At 42.7% G+C, this 25,735-nt stretch overlaps 1 protein-coding gene across 1 annotated transcript in view; it reads left to right on the top strand.

Annotated features, from left to right (window-relative positions):
- LOC124612898 overlaps positions 1–25,071 on the top strand; it is a 322,527-nt gene extending 297,456 nt beyond the window's left edge. The window contains exons 7-10 of the mRNA XM_047141362.1: positions 1,985–2,225; positions 7,221–7,453; positions 12,562–12,821; positions 24,127–25,071. Of these exons, the coding sequence (XP_046997318.1) occupies positions 1,985–2,225; positions 7,221–7,453; positions 12,562–12,821; positions 24,127–24,155 (763 nt within the window). The 3' untranslated portion in view covers positions 24,156–25,071. The remainder of the gene's footprint in view (positions 1–1,984; positions 2,226–7,220; positions 7,454–12,561; positions 12,822–24,126) is intronic.
- The last annotated feature ends 664 nt before the right edge of the window (positions 25,072–25,735 follow it).

The following is a 25,735-nucleotide window of genomic DNA, read 5'->3' as shown; positions in this document are numbered from 1 at the left end:
ACAAACATTTCAATCACCGAACGGACAGTTCATAATATTGTGAAAAATTAGGTAAATAAATAAACAGTACACACAACGCCGTTGCCATTCTAGGCTGCTGTTTTTTTAGCACCTCTTGTTCTTGGACCGTTCACTGTTTCTCTTTTGCTTTTTTTTTACATTTCAGTACATCTTTTTCCTTTTTTCATGCTTAAGTTGTGTTCAGTTTTCGACGGGCTATCCACGGGGCCATGTTACCACTAAATCTGAAGGGGTGCGATGGGGAGTTTCCGTTGTCAGTATTTGACGTCATATCTCCTGCACTGTATGCCTTACAGTGATATAATTTTGCAGGTACTTTCTGTATTAAATGTGAATATTGTCTGCAGACTATGTTGGGAATGCAGTTACTAGTCAAGAAGTAATAAATTAAAACGCCGTGCGTAATCCGGCAGTTTCACTACATGAACAGCGAAAATGAAGCAAGCGATAATCTTTTTTCCTTTCATCGTTTTACCGTGGTTGTCAGGGAGAAGTAGTTTCGTAAAGCTGTCAAACTGTGTGTAAAGTCTGCTGCAAGTCATCAAGTGCTCTCATTCTCAGATAGTGGATGAATAACGTATGCGTATTCGCGCGTCGTGGGCTGCATCGCTTTTTTAGTCCTACCCCTTTGATAGGTAGGTGGTTCTTATTACCACAGTGATTCTTCCGTGACACTGGGTGGTTCGTGTACCAAAGTTTGGTTGAAATCGGTCCAGTAGTTTAGGAGTAGATGTGGGACATAAATATATATATATATACACAGACTGAGGCGACAAATCATGGGATACCTTCTAATATCGCGTCGGACCAACTCTACGTGACATGGACGCAAGTCATATGGAAGTCCCCTGCAGAAATATTGAGCCATGCTGCCTGTATAGCCGACCGTAATTGCGAAATTGTTGCCTGTGCAGAATTTTATGCACGAACAGACCTGTCGATTATGTCCCATACCGGGCGAGCTGGGTGGTCAAATCATTCACTCGAACTGTCTAGTGTGTTCTTCAGGCCAATAGCGAAAAATTGTGGCCCGTTGCTATGGCACATTGTCGTCCCTAAGAATTCCATAGTTGTTTGGGAACTTGACGTCCATGAATGGCTGAACATCGTCTCCAAGTAGCCGAATATAACCATTTGCGTCAATGATCGGTTCAGTTGGACAAAAGGGCCAAGTCCATTCCATGTAGACAAAGCCCAAGGCCTTACCGAGCCACCACCAGCTTCCACAGTGTCTTGTTGACCACTTGGTCCATGTCTTCGTGGGTCTGCGCCACACTCGAACCTTACCATCACCTCGTAGCAACTGAAATTGGGACTCATCTTACCAGGCCATGGTTTCCCAGTCACCTATGATCCAACCGATATGGTCACGAGCCCAGGAGAGGCACTGCAGGCGGTGTCGTGCTGTTAGCAAAGCCACTCACTTCGGTCGACTGCTGCAGTAGCCCATTAACGGCAAATTTCACCGTACTGTCCTAACGTATAGGTTCATCATATGTCCCACATTGATTTCTACGGTTATTTCAAGCAGTGTTGCTTGTCTGACAACTTTGCACAAATGACACTGATTTCGTTCGTTAAGTGAAAGCTGTTGGCCACGGCATTGCCCGTAGTGAGAGGTAATGCGTGAAATTTGGTACCCTCGGCACACTCTTGACGCTGCGGATCTGTAAATATAGAATTCCCGAACGATTTCCCAAGAGGAATATCCCATACCGCGTTCACATCGGAAACCTTGCCACATTTATCCCCTTAGTACAAATGACAGCACTGCTAACGCATTGCGTCTTACACCTTACCTACGTGATACTACCGCCATATATATATATGTGTGTGTGTGTGTGTGCATAATATGTAAGGATATCACAATGTCCAGCAAACGGACTATATAACGATTGCTGTCATTGCACGTATTATGACAAAATAGTGTTGAGGAGTAACTAAGCGGCGAGTGGTGTCGCAGGAAGGACGTGCGTCTGCTGCCCGAGGCGAACCTGCGTCGCAGCCCTGTCCCCTCCATGACGGAGGAGGACCTATACCACCACCAGTACGCCAGGCCCTTCACCTACACGCCACATCCTCAGCAGCAGCAGCAGCAGCCACCACAGGCCCTCCAACAGAGGCGGCCGCAGAGTGACATCGAGAAGCATCCTCAGGCACGCATCCAGAAGAAGCGGACGGACAAGGAGAAGCCCCGCGGAAAGGTGAGCTCACCATACTCCACACCTACGTACTGTTCGGCCCAAATGCTATCGGAAAGTACGATTTTATCTCACTCCATGTAACCGAGCAGACTTTGATCTTGATCCCATAGGCGTCCGTCTAGAGCTTGCTCTTGACAGTGACCCAACGTCTGATTTTCTGCACCTATACTCTGAAAGCCTCAAAGTCTGTGGTCGAGGACGCTCAGGTACCACTGTTATTTTCCCAGTTACCTTTTGTTATGAATGACCGCCGGCAACACTCCTTATGACCTCGATTTTTTCTGATTTTACCGTCATCATCATTCATATATATATATATATATATATATCATAACGTCCAGAAACGTTTCCACTGACATTACGGGAAATTCTTTGATATTTAATCCAGCACGCAAATTTATCCAAAAACGTTCGGTATTTAGTGGGACGCTACTCAGCTTCGAGAAATTCATATCTCGTGTATGGTTTGTGAAAAAAGATCTGCCCATACTTGTAATCGGACTCTATACGTCTCGAGTAGGTGGCCACCACTGGGAATAAATCAGAGGGAGTCCCACAAGGTTCAATTTTGAATCCACTCCTGTTTCTTATGTGTGTGAATGAGTTTCAACTCAACATCGAACAAGCAGAATTGGTGCTTTTCGCAGACGATAATAGTGTTATAATACATCTCATTAGAGGGAAAGCAACAGCAGAAATGGTCAGTTATGTTTCCCAAACAATTATTAAGTGGTTCTCTGAAAAGACTCGCCTTAAATTTTGAGAAAACACGCTATATTCTGTTCTGTACAACAAATAGTCGTACCCAACAATTGATGTAGCACGTGAACGGGAGTCGGTAAGTAAGATAGAACGCTCCAAATTTTTGGTGTTAATAAAACTGGAAGATATTACTGAGCTTCTGAAACTATTTCAGCCACTTTTTCTCTTTATATGATTGCTAGTCTTAGAATAAAACGAATCAGTCTCCTGACATTTTTTGCGTATTTCCACCCAGTAACGTCTTATGGATTCATTTTTTGGGTCACTCAACACCTGTAAAGTATTAATTGCAAAAAGCGAACAGTAAGAATAAAAGGCGGTGTTCAGCCGTGGTCGCCATGCAGGTACCTGTTCTAGGATATGAGCATTTTAATTGCACCGTCACAATACGCATATTAGCTAACGAAATTCCTCTTAAACATCCATCGCAAAGTCAAAAAATTTTGATAATTTTTCCAATAGCATAAAATGTCTGACGGGTATCAAAGCAAGTTATAAATCTAATCTAAAAATCATTTATCCTGTGCAACTTCTTCTATTCCATGGATGATCTTCTATATACAAATTGGTAGTCTGCAACAACAAGAAAAAAATTGTTTTTAACTGTAATGCAGGAGTTGGATTAAAAAAGTCTTCATTAATGTTATTACACTATTGGCCATTAAAATTGCTACACCAAGAACAACTGCAGATGATAAACGGGCATTCATTGGACAGATATATTATACTAGAACTGATACGTGATTACATTTTCTCGCAATTTGGGTGCATGGATCCTGAGAAATCAATACCCAGAACAACACCTCTGGCCGTAATAACGGCCTTGGTACTTCAGGGCATTGAGTCAAAGAGAGCTTGTATGGCGTGTACAGGTAAGCTGCCCATGGAGCTTCAACACGATACCACAGTTCATCAAGAGTAGTGACTGGCGTAGTGTGACGAGCCAGTTGCTCGGCCACCATTGACCAGACGTTTTCAATTGGTGAGAGATATCTGGAGAATGTGGTTGGTTGGTTGGTTTGGGGAAGGAGACCAGACAGCGTGGTCATCGGTCTCATCGGATTAGGGAAGGATGGGGAAGGAAGTCGGCCGTGCCCTTTCAGAGGAACCATCCCGGCAGTTGTCTGGAGTGATTTAGGGAAATCACGGAAAACCTAAATCAGGATGGCCGGACGCGGGATTGAACCGTCGTCCTTCCGAATGCGAGTCCAGTGTCTAACCACTGCGCCACCTCGCTCGGTTGGAGAATGTACTGGCCAGGGCAGCAGTCGAACATTTTCTGTATCCGGAAAGGCCTGTGCAGGACCTGCAGCATGCGGTCGTGCATTATCCTGCTGAAATGTAGGGTTTCGCAGGGATCGTAACACATCTGAAATGTAACGTCGACTGTTCAAAGTGCCGTCAATGCGAACAAGAGGTGACCGAGACGTGTAACCAATGGCACCCCATACCATCACGCTGGGTGATACGCCAGTATGGCGATGACGAATACACGCTTCAAATGTCCGTTCACCGCGATTTCGCCAAACACGGATGCGACCATCATGATGCTGTAAACAGAATCTGGATTCATCCGAAAAAATGACGTTTTGAAATTCGTTCACCCAGGTTCGTCGTTGAGTACACCATCGCAGGGGCTTCTGTCTGTGATACAGCGTCAAGGGTAACCGCAAACGTGGTTTCAGAGCTGATAGTCCATGCTGCTGCAAACGTGGTCGAACTGTTCGTGCAGATGGTTGTTGTCTTACAAACGTCCCCATCTATTGACTCAGGGATCGAGACGTCGCTGCACGATCCGTTAGAGCCATGCGGATAAGATGCCTGTCATCTCGACTGCTGGTGATAGGAGGCCTTTGGGATCCAGCCCGGCGTTCCGTATTATCCCCCTGAACCCACGGATTCCATATTCTGCTAACAGTCATTGGATCTCGACCAACGCGAGCAGCAAAGTCGCGATACCATTATACGCAATCACGATAGGCTACAATCCGACCTTTATCAAAGTCGGAAAAGTGATGGTAGGCATTTCTCCTCCTTACACGAGGCATCACGTTCCGCGCGGGATTAGCCGAGCAGTGTGGGGCACTGCAGTCATGGACTGTGCGGCTGGTCCCGGCGGAGGTTAGAGTCGTCCCTCGGGCATGTGTGTGTGTGTGTGTGTGTGTGTGTGTGTGTGTGTGTGTGTGTGTCCTTAGAATGATTTAGCTTAAGTAATGTGTAAGCTTAGGGACTGATGACCTTAGCAGTTTAGTCCCATAAGATTTCACACACATTTGAACATTTGAACGAGGCATCACAACAACGTTTCACCAGGCAACACCGGTCAACTGCTGTTAGTGTATGAGAAGTCGGTTGGAAACTTTCCTCATGTCAGCACGTTGTAGGTGTCGCCACCGGCGCCAACCTTGTGTGAATACTCTGAAAAGGTAATAATTTGCATGTCACAGCATCTTCTTCCTGTCGGTTTTAAATTTCGCGTCTGTAGCACGTCATCTTCGTGGTGTAACAACTTTAATGGCCAGTAGTATAGATCGGTGCCGGGAACGATGCAATGAAACTGTAGCTGTGCTTCCATTCTGCGGGCAAAGCGTCTTAACAGAATTAACCAGCTGCCTGTGGCACTTCCTACGGCACCAACACTCCAAGGAATTTTCACCAAAAGAAGGAATAACTAGTGTGAACTACAACATCTGCGTATGTATCTTAACTTGAAGAGCGTCCGTGACGAACCTGTCTGTTCTAAACCGGGAACGACGCTATTTATATGAATAATCGGTATTATTAAAAGTTTCTGGTTGGTGCTTTCGTCTGTGCAAGAATAAACCTGTATATTATTTTGTAATTTTTAGAAAATGTTCAAATGTGTGTGATTTCCTAAGAGACCAAACTGCTGAGGTCATCGTTCCCTATACCTACACACTACTTAAGCTAACTTATACTAACAAGGGAACCTCCCCATCGCACCCCCCCTCAGATTTAGTTATAAGTTGGCACTGTGGATAGGCCTTAAAAAACTGAACACAGATCAATCGAGAAAACAGGAAGAAGTTGTGTAGAAGTATGAAAAAAATAAGCAAAATATACAAGCTGAGTAGTCCATGCGCGAAGATAGGCAACATCAAGGGTAGTGCGAGCTCAGGAGAGCCGTGCTCTCGTGGTTAGCGTGAGCAGCTGCGGAATGAGAGGTCCTTCGTTAAAGTTTTCCCTCGAGTGAAAAGTTTAATTTATTATTTTCAGACAAATATTATCTGTCCGTTCATTGACGTCTCTGTTGAATGTAATAAGTTTACTGTCGGTTTTGCGGCCGCACCGCAAAACCGTGCGGTTAGTAGACGAAAGGACGTGCCTCTCCAATGGGAACCGAAAACATTTGATCGCAAGGTCATTGGTCAACCGATTCCTCCACAGGAAAGCACGTCTGTAATATTCTATACGACACTGGTGACAGCATGTGCGTCACATGACAGGAATATGTTGTCGACCCACCTAACTTGTACATTTGGCGAATGGGTAAAAAGATTCTTCTACCTTGCCCGATTTAGGTTTTCTTGTGTATGTGATAATCACTCCCAAAAAAGCGATCGCATCGGACAGACATAGATAATAATTGTCTGAAAATAAAAAATTAAACTTTTCACTCGAGGGAAGACTTGAACGAAGGACCTCCTTTTCCGCAGCTACTGACGCTAACCACGGGACCGCGGCGCCCCTGAGTTCACACTCTCCTTGATGTTGGCTATCTTGCACATGGACTACTCAGTTTGTATGTTCTGCTTATTTTTTTCATACTTCCACACAACTTCTTCCTGTTTTCTCGATTGGTCTGTGTTCAGTTTTTCAAGGCCTATCCACTGTGCCAACTTATAACTAAATCTGAGGGGGGTGCGATGGGGAGGTTCCCTTGTAAGAACCACCCACCCACACACACACACACACACACACACACACACACACACATACATGCTTGAGGGAGGGACTCGAACCTTCGGCGGGAGGGGATCGCGCAGTCAGTGACATGGCGCCTCTAACCGCGCGGCCACTCCGTACGTACGGTTAAACAAACCTGTTGTATTAAAAATTCTTTTTTTTGTAAATAACGTTTTACGTATGGCGGTGGGGACTTAACGGACACGAAGTACATTCGCCTGAATGCAGTAGTTTGCCCCCGTTCCTCAAATTCACCTCCTGTAGACCCACTATTGCGGCGTGCTGATTATGCTCGGCGCTGTGCAGGAGAACGTGCGGCTGCGCCCCGAGGAGCTGCCGGGCTACAGCATCCTGCCGCTCAAGAAGGGCTTCGACCCGGCGCCGGCGCCTGCGGAGCGCCCCCCGCCGGAGGACGGCGTCCTCAGGAGCGACACGGCCCGCAGGGACTTCCGGCGCCGCCTGGAGCACCAGCTGGAGCAGCCCCGCCGCCTCTCGCCCTCACCCGGGCCGCACACCGTCTCGCTAGAAGACTACGCCAGGTACCTCCCGTCGGACTCAACTCGGCTGACGTTTGCGCTTGTATCAACTCCTATGTTACATGTTTCACAGTTTCAGCATAACCATAATGTATCGGTGTGCATACGACATGTTCTAAAACGCTGAGTACAAAAACAGGCTCTTCCTGTGCGCTCACACCTAGGTTCTATTGGTGATAAAAATGTAGTGTTTTGCCGGCCGGTGTGACCGTGCGGTTCTAGGCGCTTCAGTCTGGAACCGCGTAACCGCTACGGTCGCGGGTTCGAATACTGCCTCGGGCATGGATGTGTGTGTGATGTGCTTAGGTTAGTTAGGTTTAAGTAGTTCTAAGTTCTAGGGGACTGATGACCACAGACGTTATGTCCCATAGTGCTCAGAGCCATTTGAACCAGTCAAGTGTTCTGGACAGCCCTTGGGGTAGGGACCATTTGGATCGTCTTAGTGTCACTGTCCTACAGTAAAAGATCAAACTATGAATAATAAACAGTTTTTCCTGCTTAGGCAAATGTAACAAATCGGTTGGTTCTTTTTGCATTTGATGGTGTCTGCGGTCGACTTGATGGACTTACGAAGGCAGCATTAATTAAAACCCAAAAAAGTTTTTTTTTACTATTATTTCACCGTCACCAGCGGACCAAAACACAGCCGAGGGTTCCAAGACAGAAATGCACTGCTAATGGCTGAAAGGCTTACGATGTATTCCTAAGATTCAGATCTGGAACAACCTTCAAATTTTTCTTCATATCATTATCCGTTTCCGAGGTATAGAGGTTCCAAGTTACCCTACTGGTACACGAAAACTACGCATATAACATCCAGTGTGAGGGTAAACGTAGTTTATAAAGTGACGTAGCACGGAGAAATATTCTGTGAAATGTCTCCGGTATCATCTGGGACCTCCATATGGTAAGACTGAAGCAGATGCATTTTTTTTTCTCTTTTGCGTAAAATCCTGTCTGAGGTCTAAAATTAGTTTTACGTTATTTCGATTTCACATAAGTAACCCATCTAATGTTTGCTGACCAGTACATTTCTTTTCATATAAGTTACAGGCCGTGCCGCAGCAGGAAAAACCCGTGGAAAATGCTCCTATCGGTGTACAAAAATGTGAATATGTTCCGGTTTATTCAAAAGACTGTGACTAAAAAGTGGCGTACCAGCTGACTCATTCTACGTTCCTCAGCATATTTGAAAAATTTCGTCTAGCGAACATTTTCACGCCTTTTTATGCTGAGCGAAGCAGACAGTAGCACTGCCAAAGAGACAGAAAAGTAATAAATACTAGAAGAGAATAGACAGTGGTCGTGTTACAGAAAGAGAAAAGGAGATAATGGTAGTGTGAGAGAAAGAGGGGAACACGGTGGCAGTGGAGCATAGTTAAGAGTGAAAGAACAGTGGTAGGAAAAGTGACGGAGAAAGTACCAGTGGGAGAGGAGTAAAGAGAAAGAAAAAGTGGAAGTGGGTGAGAGGCAATGATAATGAGAAGCAGAGTGAATGACAATGACGAACAGAGTGATAGGGGCAGAGAAAGAGCGAGAGATAGAGAGAGTGAGAGAGAGAGAGAGAGAGAGAGAGAGAGAGAGAGAGAGAGAGACAATCGGAAAGAGTGAATGAGGGGAGACAAGCGGGTCGCGGTGGCTGAGCTGTTCTAGGCGCATCAGTCCGGAACCGCGCGACTGCTACGGTCGCAGGTTTGAATCCTTCCTCGGGCATGGATGTGTGTGATATCCTTACGTTATTCAGGTTTAAGTAGTTCTAAGTTCTAGGGTACTGATGACCTCGGATTTTAAGTCCCATAGTGCTCAGAGCCATTTTTTGAGGGGAGACATGACAATAGTAGTAAGACAGAATGATGGAGACTGTGATACAGGACGCAATGACTGACAGACACAGATTGATAAAGACTGTGAGTTGGGTAACGAGTGAGTGAGAAAGGGAAACTGGAAGTGGATGGGTGCAAGCGACTTATAGCGATGCACTAGTTCAGAAATGGTTCAAATGGCTCTGAGCACTATGGGACTTAACATCTGAGGTAATCAGTCCCCTAGAACTTAGAACTATTTAGACCTAACCAACCTAAGGACATCACACACATCCAAGCCCGAGGCAGGATTCGAACCTGCGACCGTAGCAGTCGCGCGGTTTCGGACTGAAGCGCGTAGAACCGCTAGACCACCGCGGCCGGCGATGCACTAGTAGTGAATGTGAGGAGTGACAGTTAAGGGAGCTTGTGGTAGGCTGAGGTGAGTTGCGTGTTTAAAAAAAAAGAGGCAGCTAGTACGCCACTTTTCGGTCGTTTAAATAAACAACAACATATTCGGATTTTTTTTTTTTTTTTGTGCTTGGGTAGGAACTTTTCTCTGATGTCATTTTAATGAACCAGAAACAAATTGGAAATGCTGTCTGATCGTCATCAGAACTTCAGAGGAACGAAAAGAAATGAGCCTGCATTGCGAAACCTCCCCTCGCTATTAAGTAGGGTGAGAAATGATGAAAGTTAATTACCTCTGACGCCAAAGAACCACCCTAATTACACTGTGAACAGCGGGGTTAATAAACGCTCATTTTCTGCCCAGCAGTGGATAAATTGGGGGTGGAGGTAACCACACAATTTCATTAAATATGCACAGGAATTAATAACTACGAAATGAAATTCCAAGTCACAATAAATTTCTGACTTTATTAGCACAAGTAATTTCGTTAAAAATACTGTCAAGTAATTCAGTAGAAGTTTCTCCAGTTGTACCGACAGTGATATTAACCACAAAAAAGAAAAAAGATTGGAGTGATTTATGGTTAGCAAAGTTGAGAAACGTAAGCACGTGATGGTAAGTTCCGCTCTGTAACGTATTAAATTTTGACAGAATCAAATCCGCGACTGAGCAAGAGTGGTTGATTCATGCTTGGAACATAAGTGAAGTTGTTGTGCTAATAAGCCAGCCCCAGTGGCCAGGTAGAATCTAACCGTGAAATTATTGATGGTTATTAAATTCATCGCGACGTATACCGCCGTAAATCTCACCGTCGTTGGGATGTGAATGTGCTGCCTGTGGGAGCTGCCGTCCGCAGCTCGTGGTCTCGAGGTCGCATTCTCGCTTCTCGAGCACGGGGTCCCGGGTTCGATTCCCGGCGGGGTCAGGAATTTTCACCTGCCTCTAGATGAGTGGGTATTTGTGTTGTCCTCATCATTTCATCATCATCATTCATGAAAGTGGCGAGATTGAGCTGAGAAAAGGTTGGGAATTCGCTGATAACCGCGCAGTTGAGCGCCCCACAAACCAAACATCATCATCATCATCATGATGTGGGAGCTGCCGATGTTTCGCTACGTACCCATGTGTGCGCATCGCTGGTGCGTCGCCCTCTGACGAGGTCTGAACCTTGAGTCTGCTGTGCAAAGTCTCCGCCTATAGCATCCTAGCTTGAGAGTACTCCAGCTGCGGGCGGAGCCCCAAGTGTGACTACCGAGCGTAAAAACGCGAAGTAGCACTGCTTCAGACTGAAACCGAAGTGTCCCCTCTTCAAGAACAAGCTGAAGCCACTCAGAGCAGAATGCGAACAGAAGTTAAAAGCGCACAGCGCGTCAGTTCTGTGAAGTTTCCATGTGTCAAGCAGCAATTTCCAGTCAGGAAGTAACTTACACTACTGGCCATTAAAATTGCCACACCACGAAGACGACGTGCTGCAGACGCGAAATTTAACCGACAGAAAGATGATGTGACATGCAAATGATTAGCTTTTCAGAGCATTCACACAAAGTTGGCGCCGGTGGCGACACCTACAACGTACTGACATGAGGAAAGTTTCCAACCGATTTCTCATACACAAACACCGGTTGACTGGCGTTGCCTGGTGAAACGTTGTTGTGATGCCTCGTGTAAGGAGGAGAAATGGGTATCATCACGTTTCCGACTTTGATAAAGATCGGATTGTAGCCTACCGTGATTGCTGTTTGTAGTATCGCGACATTATTGCTCGTGTTGGTCGAGATCCAATGACTGTTAGCGGAATATGGAATCGGTGGGTTGGAGGGGGGGGGGGGGGGGAGGTGTTAACACAGAACGCCGTGCTGGATCCCAACGGCCTCGTATCGCTAGCAGTCGAGACAGGCATCTTATCCGCATGGCTGTAACGGATCGTGCAGCCACGTCTCGATCCCTGAGTCAACACATGGGGACGTTTGCAAGACAACAACCATCTGCACGAACTGTTCGACGACGTCTGCAGCAGCATGGACTATAAGCTCGGAGACCATGGCTGCGGTTACCCTTGACGCTACATCATAGACAGGAGCGCCTGTGATGGTGTACTCGACGCTGTACCTGGGTGCACGAATGGCAAAACATCATTTTTTCGGATGAATCCAGGTTCTGTTTACAGCATCATCATGGTCGCATCCGTGTTTCGCGACATCGCGGTGAACGCACATTGGAAGCGTGTATTCGTCATAGCCATACTGGCGTATCAACCAGCGTGATGGTATGGGGTGCCATTGGTTACACGTCACGGTCACCTCTTGTTCGCATTGACGTCACTTTGAACAGTGGACGTTACATTTCAGATGTGTTACGACCCGTGGCTCTACCCTTCATTCGATCCCTGCGAAACCGTACATTTCCGCTGGATAATGCACGACAGCATGTTGCAGGTCCTGTACGGGCCTTTCTGGATACAGAAAATGTTCGACTGCTGCCCTGGCCAGCACATTCTCCAGGTCTCTCACCAATTGAAAACGTCTGGTCAATGGTGGCCGAGCAACTGGCTCGTCACAATACGCCAGTCACTACTCTTGATGAACTATGGTATCGTGTTGAAGCTGCATGGGCAGCTGTACCTGTACACGCACATCCAAGCTCTGTTTGGCTCAATGCCCAGGCATATCAAGGCCGTTATTACGGCCAGAGGTGGTTGTTCTGGGTACTGATTTCTCAGGATCTATGCGCCCAAATTGCGTGAAAATGTAATCACATGTCAGTTCTAGTATAATATATTTGTCCTATGAATACCCGTTTATCATCTGCTTTTCTTCTTGGTGTAGCAATTTTAATGGCCAGTAGTGTAGTAGGGAAGATGTTTGGAGTCACACTAGACGGAGTATGCGCTGTTGCAGGAGAGACGACGGGCGCGGCGGCGCGCAGCGGCTGCCTCCCGAGCAGCTGCGCAGCCTGCTGCCCTGGAGCTACCTGGCGCCGCCCGAGGAGCTGCCGCGCCGGCACGCCAGGGCGGACTCTGACGCCGACCTGGAGATGCCGCCGGTGCCCGTGCCGGACTACACGCTGCACTTCGGGCAGCGCTCGCGCGACCGCCTGCCCTCCTCCAGCCCCGCCTCGTCCTCGTCTGGGTTCGCCGAGGAGCGCACTCGTGCCGCCGGTAAGCCTCTCCTCCATCCGCGCGTTGTTGGACCGTAATATAGCAAAGGGCCATCAGTACAAGTTTATCCACAAGAACGGGTGGTTATAATTAAAGTGCAGCTACTCACAGAGGTTTCTCATTGTAGCCTATAATTATCGTATGGCAACAGAACTAGGTAGATCTGCTAATATGTTAATGCAAAATCGATTTATGCAAAAAAATAAATAAATAAATAAAATAAAGAAAAAAATAGTTCCAATTTTGGCCACCAGGTGCAAATCTGGCGCTGTGTAGGATCACGCCAACGTCTCCAATGCACATATTGAACAAATTGTGTAATCGGCAGTTAATAATAAAATCATCATTATGTTCTCACTTGTTTAATCTGTTCTGCTCAACTTCTGTTCCTAATGCATTACACATGTCTCCATCTGGTGGTTTGAAAAGTTCTCGGAATGAAATAGAAAAGGTTTACTTACATCACAGAAACTTTACTTTTCAATGTAGTCTCCTTGTAGATTAATGCACGTGGTCCAACGATGTTCCAGTGCCTTCATCCCATCTCGAAAATGGGTTTCCTCCGGGCCTGCAAAATACCGGGTGATCAAAAAGTCGGTATAAATTTGAAAACTGAATAAATCACGGAGTAATGTAGAGAGACAGGTACAAATTGACACACATGCTTGGAATGACGTGGGGTTTTATTCGAACCAAAAACATACAAAAGTTCAAAAAATGTCCGACAGATGGCCCTTCGTCTGATCAGAATAGCAATAATTAACATAACAAAGTAAGACAAAGCAAAGATGATGTTTTTTACAGGAAATGCTCAATATGTCCACCATCATTCCTCAACAATAGCTGTAGTCGGTGTTGTGAACAGCACTGTAAGGCATGTCCGGAGTTATGGTGAGTCATTGGCGTCGGATGTTGTCTTTCAGCAACCCTAGAGATGTCGGTCAATCACGATACACTTGCGACTTCAGGTAACCCCAAAGCCAATAATCACACGGACTGAGGTCTGGGGACCAGGGAGGCCAAGCATGACGAAAGTTGCGGCTGAGCACACGATCATCACCTAACGACATTCGCAAGAGATCTTTCACGCGCCATCTGTCGGACATTTTGTGAACTTTTTTTTCCACTAATAAAACCCCATATCATTCCAAGCATGTGTGTCAATTTTTACCTCTCGATCTACATTATTCCGTGGTTTATATAATTTTTCAAATTTATACTGACTTTTTGATCACCCTGTAATAGTAAACTCAGACTATCAATTCCTCATTTGAAATGAACCTTCGTCCACCAAGAAAAATTTTCAGTTTCGGGAAGAGATGGAAGTCCGACGGAGCCATATCAGGTGAAGAAGGCGACTGTGGCAACAATTCATACCTTAGTTCGTGTAATTTTGCCGTGGCGACGGCACACGTGTGCGGGTGCGCATTGTCTTGCTGAAAGATGACTTTCTTCCTTGCTAAACCTGGCCTTTTTACGCATATCTTTCGTTTTAATTTGTCTCACATCTACATCTACGTGATTACTCCGCTATTCACAGTTAAGTGTCTGGCAGAGGGTCCAATGAACAACCACCTTCAAGCTGTCTCTATCGTTCCACTCTCGAACGGCATACGGCAACAACGAGCACTTAATTTTTTCTATGCGAGCCCTGATTTCTCTTATTTTATCATGATGATCGTTTCTCCCTACATAGGTAGGTGCCAACAGAATGTTTACGCAGTCGGAGGAGAAAACTGGTGATTCTCCAGGAGGTTAGCATAGTATTCTCCGGTAATTGTTTGCCCATTGAGGGAGATAATCTACCAACAGAATTGCCTTCGCATCCCAGAACACTGATGCCATGACCTTTCCCACTGTAGGGATTGTCTTTGCTTTCTTTGGTGGCGGAGAATCAGCATGTTTCCACTGTTTTGACTGTTGTTTTTGTCTCTGGGGTATAGTAGTGCACTCAAGTTTCATCTGTGGTCACAAACCAGTTCAAAAATCGTGTTTGTTTCTCCTAAAATGGACCAAAAATTGTCCCAATATGTCCATTCTCATGCGTTTTTGGTCCGGCATCAAGAATCGTGGCATTTTGCAGATAATTTTTTCATTTATAATTCTTGAGTTAAAATGTGATATACCCTTTCAGATGGCATCTGGCAAGTGTGAGCAATTTCACGCACATTCAATCGGAAATCCTCCATGACCATTTTGTGCACTTCTGTAATGATTCCTGGAGCAGTGCCACATCTTAGCCGACCATCTTCACAAATCACTATGAGTGAACAGCAGCCATGTCACCGCCACAGCTCTCTTCCAAGAGCACTGACATGGTGCATGTTTACAGGCAACAGCCCAATGAATATCACGTGAACAACTAGTTGCGCTAGCACTGACCTCTCATATATTCATATGAACTATTTTTTTCCAGTGTAAATCATTTCCAATTTAAGGCATTAGAATATCTACCAAGTTTCGCTGCCATACCATAATTACAGCCCACAGTCTGCTGAAGTAGCAGCACTGTAATTAAAACTATTCAGTACCTCGGGGGTTTCAAATGGCAACTGCACTTAAACTAAAGGCTGGAGCACGAAAAACCAGCCCCAAGTACAGACTACTCACTAATTACACACGAATGTTGCCTGCCATGATTAGGTACAACAGCAGCATTAGGTTATTTGTTATTTCTTTATCACCTAATTGTTACATGTTTATTGATTTGCTGTTGTATCTACTCGTGGCAGACATCTATTTGTGTGTAACTAGTGAGCAGTCTGTACTTGGGCCAGTTTTTAGTGTGCCACCCTGTACAGGATATAAATAAATTGGATACATGACAGAGTGTAGAGCATCACTCCATTTTACTTGTAACTGACATCATAGGTGCCCAATATAGGCTCCGTTCTTCATACAGCAAACATCATGTGCAGTTCACTGAAGTCTTAATTGCAGTTGACCTGGAAGGCACAAACTCAGCAGAATGACATTCAAAACCATTCACTAGCATGAATGAATTCAATATAATGATATGGAGTAATGATTTGTATACATGTTTCAACATGCCTGCCCTCTAGTGGTGTAACTGCAACTACATCAAAATGTGCACAGTGAATTAAAACTTGCACAGGTGCTTTACGCACTTATACGTGTCATTTTTCTATATATCTTGTAGTTTTCATGCAGCAATTCTATGTGCTTATGAATAACACTGTGTTGTCTCAGATACTGCTCTTTGTCCATTGCATCTACCCGCTTGCATATGATGGCTTTTGCATTACTTACAGCTGCGTCAGTGATTTGTGTCATATTTAAAAATTACTTAGTGCTACATGGGTGTGGACATTGGCTCCCACACATTCAGATTTAAAAAATTTGCAATATCATCTTGCGCATTACATACTGAATGTAGGAACACATTTTGTAAGACAGCTTGTAACTAAATTTCTGTTAAAAATGGTTTCTAAGTTCTTGCTAATGTGCTTAGCAACACAACATATACTTTCTCTTCCACAGACTTCAGCACAATCACTGCAAAACATTGTGAACAGGCAACAGTTACAGAATATACGTAGACAGTGGCATTTTGCACAGAGGCAATGTACACCAGCAGAGAGAGTTACAGGCATCTGATGACACTATTGCATGCAGTACATTCCTGTAATTATTTTTAATAGGCAAATTATGTAATGAAGTTAAAATTACTTGCAGTAATGCTACTAGCACAATAAATTCTACTCTTTATCGCTGCACGAAATGTATGTGTTTTGTTAAAAATTTTACCAGTGGTAAAAATCATCTCTCATGCATGTTCTTTTGTTTGTATGATACTTAAAATAGTGACAGTCATGTCACCAGTATAATAAACTACAATGGTCATTACTATGTAAAACATAATGAGGTTTTACAACATTGTAATTATAGTAAGTAGTAGTCCATCTGGTTCATTAGTTAACATGGTACTTAAAATTTTATTGCAGTTGTTCAAAAACCTTGTTACAAAAATTGGTTGAAATAGTTTTCAGTATCATCTATAATACAATCAACTACATTCGTTTGTCCCCTGTATCGATTCTACTAATTCACATTTAAAATTCACATTAACATCACAAATTTAATATAGTACTACAGACACTACCAAACAAAATAACGTAGCTCCACAGCACTGCCAGACGTCATGATGGTAAAAGCAGTCAGTTGTATCTGCTGGTTCATCTGGTACTTAAAATATGACTATACTTTGATCTCCTCCAAAATGTTCATGGTTTTCCCTTACTAGTTGTGTGTAAAATTTTTAATGTTTTGTTTATGTCTAATGCAGATTGTCTGTCTTCCCTCAGTCTATGCGCATCATGTTAATGGCTTATTCTCACCCTCTGACATGTTCCTTAAAATGTATACTAAGATTTAACAAAGGCTTAATCTGAACATAGTATGGGTTATTGAAGTGAAATGAAAATAAGACAAGGATTTTTGGTCAGCTGAGTGCAGTGTAATATCAACAGCAGCAGAAAAATGATTATGAGAATATGAAGAAATACAGAAAAAATATGATACCGAAAAGGTAATACAGTATGTAAAGGGAGATGAAAATCTAATAGTCATGGGGGAGTGGAATGCAGTTGTAGGGGAAGGAGTAGAATAAAATGTTACTGGAGAATATGGGCTTGGAACAAGGAATGGGAGAGGAGAACAACTAATTGAGTTTCGTTACAAATTTCAGATAGTAATAGAGAGAATAATCTCTTCAAGAATCACTAGGGGAGGTGGTATACTTGGAAAAGGATGGATGATATGGGAAGATTTCAGTTAGATTACATCATAGTCAGATGCAGATTCTGTAGTCAGATATTGGATTGTAAGGCATACCTAGGAGGCGATACAGACTCAGATCACAATGTAGTAGTGATGAAGAGTAGGCTGAAGTTAAAGACATTAATCAGGAAGAATCAATACACAAAGAAGTGGGATGTGGAAGTATTAAGGAATCAGGAGATATGCTTGAAGTTCTTTAAGGCTATAGATACACCAGTAATGAATAGCTCAGTAGCACTACAGTTTAAGAGGAATGGAAATCTCAAAGTACAATCACAGAAGTTGGAAAGAAAAACGCAGGTACAAAGAAGGTAACTTGAGGTAACCATGGATACAGAAGAAATACTTCAGTTGACCGATGAAAGCAGAAAGTACAAAAATGTTCAGGGAAATTCAGGAACACAGAAATACAAATCACTGAGAAATGAAATAAATAGGAAGTGCAGGGAAGCTAAGATGAAATGGCTGCATGAAAAGTGTGAAGAAATTGAAAAAGAAAGCATTGTCAGAAGGACTGACTCAGCAAATAGGAAAGTCAAAAAAACTATCAGTGACATTATAAGCAAGGGTGCTAATATTAAAGAGTGCAACAGAAATTCCACTGTTAAATGCTGAGGAGAGAGTGAATAGGTGGGAAGAGTACATTTAAGGCCTCTGTGCGGGGGAAGCTTTGTCTGACATTATAGAAGCAAAAACAGGAATCAATTTAGAAGAGAATTGGCATCCAGTATTGGATTTAAGTGAGCTTTGGAGGATTTAGAATCGAGTGAGGCAGAAAGGATAGATAACATTCCATCAGAATTTCGAAAATCATTGAGGAAAGTGGCAAAAAAAAAAAAATAGACTGTTCATGTTGGTGAGTAGAATATACGGGTCTGGCAACGTATTTTCTGACTTTGGAAAAGTATCACCCACACAATTCTGAAGACTGCAAGAGCTGACAAGTGCGAGATTTATTGCAAAATTAGCTTAACAGCTCATGCATACAAGTTGCTGACAATAATAATATACAGAAGAATGGAAGAGAAAATTGAGGTTGTTAGATAACAATCAGTTTGGCTTTAGAAAAAGTAAAGGCATGAGACAAGCATTTCTGACGTTGTGGTTGATAATGGAAGCAAGACTAAAGAAAAATTGAGACAATATTATGAGAAGGAAAGTTTTTTGCTAAATCGAGACATGCTCATGTGATTTGTTAACCCGGAAAAAGCGTTTGACAATGTAGTATGGTACAAGATGTTAGAAATTCTGAGTAAAATAGGGGTAAGCTACAGGGAGTGGTGGGTAATATACAATGTGTATAAGAACAAAGAGGGAATGATAAGAGTGGATGACCAAGAACAAAGTGGTTGGGTTAAAAACAGTGTAAGTCAGGGATATTGTCTTTTCCCTATTGTTCAATCTGTACATCAAAGAAATGCTATCCTAGTGGAAGTGAAGAAAAAGTACATGATCTCTTGAATGGAATGAACAGTCTCATGAGTACAGAATATGAATTGAGAGTAAATAAAAGAAAGACAGAAGTCATGACAGGTAGCAGAAATGAAAACAGCAAGAAAATTATCAGGATTGATGGTCACAAAATAGAAGAAGTTTAGGACTTCTGCTACCTAGGAATCAAAATAACCAGTGATGGATGGAGCACCTCAAAAACAACTAGCACTGGCAAAAGGGGCTTTCCTGACCACGAGAAGTTACTAGTATCAAACATACGCCTTAATTTGAGGAAGAAATTTCTGAGATAGTACATTTGGAACACAGCATTGTATGATAGTGAATCACCGACTGAGGGGGGAAACCAGAACAGAAGAGAAATGAAGCATTTGAGATGTGCTGCTCCAGATGAATGTTGAAAATCAGGTGGACTAATAAGGTAAGGAATAGTAGGTTCTCTGCAGAACCAGAGAGGAAAGAAATATATATAAAACACTGAGAAGAGGGGACAGGAGGATAGGACATCTGTTACGACGTGAAGGTATGACTTCCATGGTACTGGAGGGAGCTGTAGAGGGCAGAAACTGCAGAGGAAGAAGATATTGGAATATATCCAAGAAATAATTGAGGATGTAGTTCACAAGTGCTACTCTGAGATGAAGATAGTGACAGGAGAGGAAGTCATGGTAGTAAGAAGACTGATGACTCTAAAAGATCTCACATTTGAGAGAAAACAGCCACACCATATTAGGTGCAAACACAAAATTAAAAGAACACTTTGCAGGAGCTTGAATATGCCAGCATCTGAAAAAACAGCCCCCTTAAATATTAAACGACCAGACAGATTTGACAAACATGAGGTCTTTGGAAAACTTTAGTCACACTTTAAGCACCATATGAGCAAATGAACACAAATGACTGCTTTTACCCCATAATATCTAGCAGTGCTGCAGAGCTTTATTTTTTGTGTGGTAATGTCTGTTATACAACATTGTATTTGTGATATTAATCTGAATTTTAAATTACCACATTAGCAAAATGAATACAAGGGGTCATTTTTATAGATGACAAAGAAGATTATAACAGAAAGATTGTATATTGTATACAACCATAACCATTGTAATTCATTGTACTAAGGACATTTATGTAAACAATTTCAACAGACGTACATAACAAGGTTTTCTAGCAACTGCAGTTCCATTTGAGTTAATGAACACAAGGGACTACCTTTTACTGTTACGACAATGTTATGAAATCACACTATATTTAATACAGTAACAACGATTTTGCTTCATTCTAATGGTGACATTATTGTGGGTATTTAAGTATCACACCAACTAACAAACATGAGAGACCACTTTGACCATTGGCATAATTTTTAACAAGACCTTGATATATTTTATGCAACAATAATGAATGCATCTACATCTAAATCTACATATACATATATACTCTGCTAGCCACCAAGCGGTGTGTGGCAGAGGGCACAATTCACGCCATAGTCATATCTGCCCCCCTGTTCCACTCGCGGATCGTGCGGGGGGGAAAACGACTGTCTGAAGGCCTCAGTATAAGCTCTAATTTTCTTATCTGTGATTGGTGATCATTGCGCAATTTGAAAGTTGGTGGTAATAATATATGCTCCACATCGTCTGTGAAGATCGGATTTCGGAATTCAGAGAGCTGCCCCTTCCGTTTAGCGTACCGTGTATCTGCAAGTGTGTCCGACTTCAATCTTTCTATGAGATTTGTAACACTCTCACGATGGCTAAATGTACCAGTCACGAATTTTGTCGCTCTTCTTTTGACCTTCTCAATCTCTTGAATAGGACTAGACTGGTAAGGGTCCCATACAGACATCCAATACTCTGACTGGACAAGCTAACATATTGTAAGCTATTTACTTTGTTGAAGGACTCCATTTCTTCAGGATTCTACCAATAAAGCACAATCTAGAGTTCGCCTTACCCATTTCTTGTGTAATATTATCATTCTATTTGAAATCATTTCGTATAGTCATACCCAGATACTTGACGGATGTTACCGCTTCCAAAGACTGGGCATTTATTTTGTACTCATACATTAATGGGGATTTTTGCCTTGTTATACGCAGTAGGCTACACTTACTAATATTGAGAGATAACTGCCAGTCATTACACCATGCATTTATTTTCTGCAAATCGTCTTTGATTTGTTCACAACTTTCGCGTGATACTACTTTTCTGCAGACTACAGCATCATCGGCAAACAGCCTAATGCCACTGTCAATACCATCAACCAGATGTAATTGTATTAGCAACACTGTTGTAAGTAATCTTAACTTACACTATGAAATATTTTTCATCAATAATAATGACAGGTACTTAATTGTGCAATACTGTTGTTATACAACTATGGCTCTCTATGCTTGTATACATAGACAGACTATAAAATGTAATGGTCTAAGCCTATTCTTTGAGCATTGCCTGTTGCCCCATTTTTATAACACCTATGTTTAAGTCTGTGGAAGCAAGGACAGATTATCCTGCTACATACATTAAGCAAGAACTTAAAAGCCATTTGTTAACACCAATGTATTTATGTGATGAATTACAAAATGTGTTCTTGTATTCAGTACATAATGTAATATAATACATGATGGAATAAAGGTCATCTTCAATAAAGAATTTGACAGCTTACAGCAGATATTTAAAGTGGTTATATCATCCATAGTTTTTTTAGTTATCCCCTGTCTAGTAAGGAACCCTTACACTCTGATAAAACTCCAAAAGCGGAGAGCCAGGTGTAGGGAAGACAATGGCTTTAGTAGATTTGTTGAACCTTCAAAGATAAAACAAGGAAGAATTGCAGAACCTGCTGAATGGAATAAAGAGCTTAATGAGCACACACTGTGGGCTGAGAGTACATTAAAGACAGACAAAAATAATGAGGTGAGGTGTAGCAGAAATGAGAACAGTGAAACATCAAACTTGGAGACTTTCAAACAGATGAATGATATCTTCTTCCTTAGAAGCCAAATAACAAATGACGGACAAAGCAGGGACAACATAGGAGGGAGATCAGCACAAGGAAGGAGAGCATTTGTGGCCAAAATAAGTCTGCTAGTATCAAACTTTGGCCTTCATTTGAGGTAGAAATTTCTTAGAATGTATGTTTGGAATACATCATTGTAAGGAAGTGAAATCATTAAAAACGAGAATTGAAATGTTCGAGATCTGGCTCTATTGAAGGATGTAGAAAATTAAATGGACTGATAAGCTAAGGAACTGGAAGGTTCTCCACAAGATCATTGGGGAAAGAAACGTGGAAAATATTGAGAAGGTGGTGCAGTATGATGGGACATGTTACTTTCCATGGTACTTGAGGGAGGCGTAGAGGTAGAGATTAAAGACAGAAATTGGAAAACATTCAACAAATAACTGAGGGCATGTCCAAAAGAATAGGCTCTGCATGTGTATAACTAGGGCAAGGCTGCCCAGTGATAACCTTCAGTGCAGATGCACAAACATAAACAAATGCTTTTAGGAATTAGAAAGTTGCTGCAGGTAGTTAGGGTAATGATCGGGGGCAAAATGTCACTAGCATGTGGATGAGTTTGAAATCTGAGTCAGTCAGGGACCATATCCAAATGGCCGAGGCAGGCTAGGTGACCATTCATCAGAAACAGAAAAATCTAGGTTCTAGTCCCTGTCTGGCACATATTTTCAACTTTCTCCATTGATATATTTCAGTGCCCAGTAGCAGCCAATCTTTATTTCCTTTGGATCATAACCTTACATGTGTTGCTAATGTTAGTCGCGCTCCAGTAACATGCACTGCCAAACCATGGTACACAGCCAGGTGACACTTGCCAGGTGACACTTGCCAGGTGACACTTGCCAGGTGACACTTGCCAGGTGACACTTGCCAGGTGACACTTGCCAGGTGACACTTGCCAGGTGACACTTGCCAGGTGACACTTGCCAGGTGACACTTGCCAGGTGACACTTGCCAGGTGACACTTGCCAGGTGACACTTGCCAGGTGACACTTGCCAGGTGACACTTGCCAGGTGACACTTGCCAGGTGACACTTGCCAGGTGACACTTGCCAGGTGACACTTGCCAGGTGACACTTGCCAGGTGACACTTGCCAGGTGACACTTGCCAGGTGACACTTGCCAGGTGACACTTGCCAGGTGACACTTGCCAGGTGACACTTGCCAGGTGACACTTGCCAGGTGACACTTGCCAGGTGACACTTGCCAGGTGACACTTGCCAGGTGACACTTGCCAGGTGACACTTGCCAGGTGACACTTGCCAGGTGACACTTGCCAGGTGACACTTGCCAGGTGACACTTGCCAGGTGACACTTGCCAGGTGACACTTGCCAGGTGACACTTGCCAGGTGACACTTGCCAGGTGACACTTGCCAGGTGACACTTGCCAGGTGACACTTGCCAGGTGACACTTGCCAGGTGACACTTGCCAGGTGACACTTGCCAGGTGACACTTGCCAGGTGACACTTGCCAGGTGACACTTGCCAGGTGACACTTGCCAGGTGACACTTGCCAGGTGACACTTGCCAGGTGACACTTGCCAGGTGACAGTTTCAGTGGTTGGGCATAGAATATTAGTATGCTAATAAAAGGTGGGGAGTGGTGCTGTGGACCCTAGTTTAATCTTACTTGTAGTCCAGTAGCTAGTAGCCTCTGCCACGCACTTCAGTGATTTGTGATGTAGATGTAGATGTAGCAATCTACTGGCAGTGTGTACTGCATTTTACTAATGCCTACCAAAAATAGTTTAAGGCTACAATTAATGCTTCATAATTTTATGAAGTTCTGTTGATGAAAAATCTGACATTTTAATTCTGAGAAAAATATACCTTCATCATGAAACCACTGATGATACTTCATATTTATGAATTACAGAGCACTCCCACGCAGCAGCTAATCACTATCGATTGCTTTGCCATTTTCAAACTAACATCAACTGACAATTTTCCCTCGGTAATTACAGCAGAGTCAACAACATCTTGTAGCAGTCAGTTGTCCAGCATTTCTTTTTCTTTCTTTTCTTTGTTTTACAGGTGGTAGACGCAAGGAGGTGCTGTACTAACCATGGCCTCCAGATCCATCTATTGCCCCTTCAAGACCTGCTCTAAAGCTGTACCAGGATGTTTGCAGCCTAAGGGTCTATCGCATACAATAGTCTACATGTACATGTGTATATAATCACCTTGAGCATATTTCCAAGACACTTTGATAAAAGTTATAGAATGAGTTTATGACTGAGGTCTTCAACACAAAGAATGAATATAATTTTCCTCAGAATGAAACTAGCACTAGGTAACATAGCCATCATCTAATTAGCAAATGGATATTGGCTTAAATTTTTCCACTATTTCACAGCCTGGATATGAAACTGTCCTAGGCTTTCTAAAGAATTTCATATTTTATAAAACAAAAATAATTTATGTAAGTTACAGCAACGATCCTCCATTGTATCTTGTCACTGAAAGTAGGGACTTTAACTTTAATTTCGGAAATCATTTTTGTAAGAGACATATCTCGACAAAAGGGAATTTTTTCTGATAAGAGGAGTTTTGTTTACCATTTCTCTTACTCTGATCTACTATCAACTGCTTATAAGCACACATTCTTCTGCTATGTGGAGAATGTAAATACTTCCTTCTAGCATGCTGTTTTGACTGAAAATGAATAGGTTGTAAACTTTATAGTTCATCATAATGTGAGTGCAATACAGCTGCCCATAAGTGTAATATAACTGTTTATAATTTATATAACATAAATTTTAAATCATGATATAATTGAAAAAGCCATTTATTATTCGATTCACTTTATATGTACAGTAAAGTGCATTATAGAGTATGTCTTAATTTTAATGGAACGGAATATTATTTTATGAAGTAATTGTAATTTTGTATTGTTGGACAGTTATAAATATAACTTATTACTGTTGTAGCGATGGGATTAATTTAATTACTGTAAAAGCACACCAGTTGTTCTGTAAATCCTTTAGTCCACTACTGCCTTGACCATTCTGGTAAGTCATTTTCAAGTGGTTCTGAAGAATTATGCTGTAGAGAAACAACTTCCAGATGATAAAAGTACAGGTTTAGTGGATATAAAATCTTATGTTGTTTTTTTATTTTACTATCATCAGCAATGGGAAGTGGATGTTAACAGCAGACAGATTACAAATATTCCAGAAGCAGCAGCTCCTACTCCATTCTTATCAGGTCTGGACTCAAAAAGCTCAGAGGAAGTCTACGCAAATAAACATGGATATAGCTACCTCTTTTCCTAATAAGAACTAATAGTTACCTTGTACAGACAGCATCCTGTAAAATAGAAATATTTGGAACATCAGAATTTTATTTTCTGATCGTATGCCACCAAAAAGAGGACACAGACTAATGAGATCGATTTTCAACTAAAATTAAAAAGCAGCTATGCATAATGACTATAATATGCAGTCCAGGTTCTTGGACAAATCAAAAACATCTTCTTTCTCGTCTGCTTACCTCTTGGTGAGACACTTAAAAGGTGATACAACCAACAGCCTAGTTTTAAATTCCACAGTTGCAGGCAGATGATTGTTGGATACCCCATTTCACTGTTGAGGCAGCAAGGCATCTGCAGTCTGTTGAGTCTAATTTGTTGTTCACATTGTTA

The sequence above is a fragment of the Schistocerca americana genome, chromosome 4, assembly GCF_021461395.2.
Source record: "Schistocerca americana isolate TAMUIC-IGC-003095 chromosome 4, iqSchAmer2.1, whole genome shotgun sequence".
In the NCBI taxonomy this organism is placed as follows: domain Eukaryota; kingdom Metazoa; phylum Arthropoda; class Insecta; order Orthoptera; family Acrididae; genus Schistocerca; species Schistocerca americana.
This window is presented reverse-complemented; position numbering and strand designations above follow the sequence as displayed.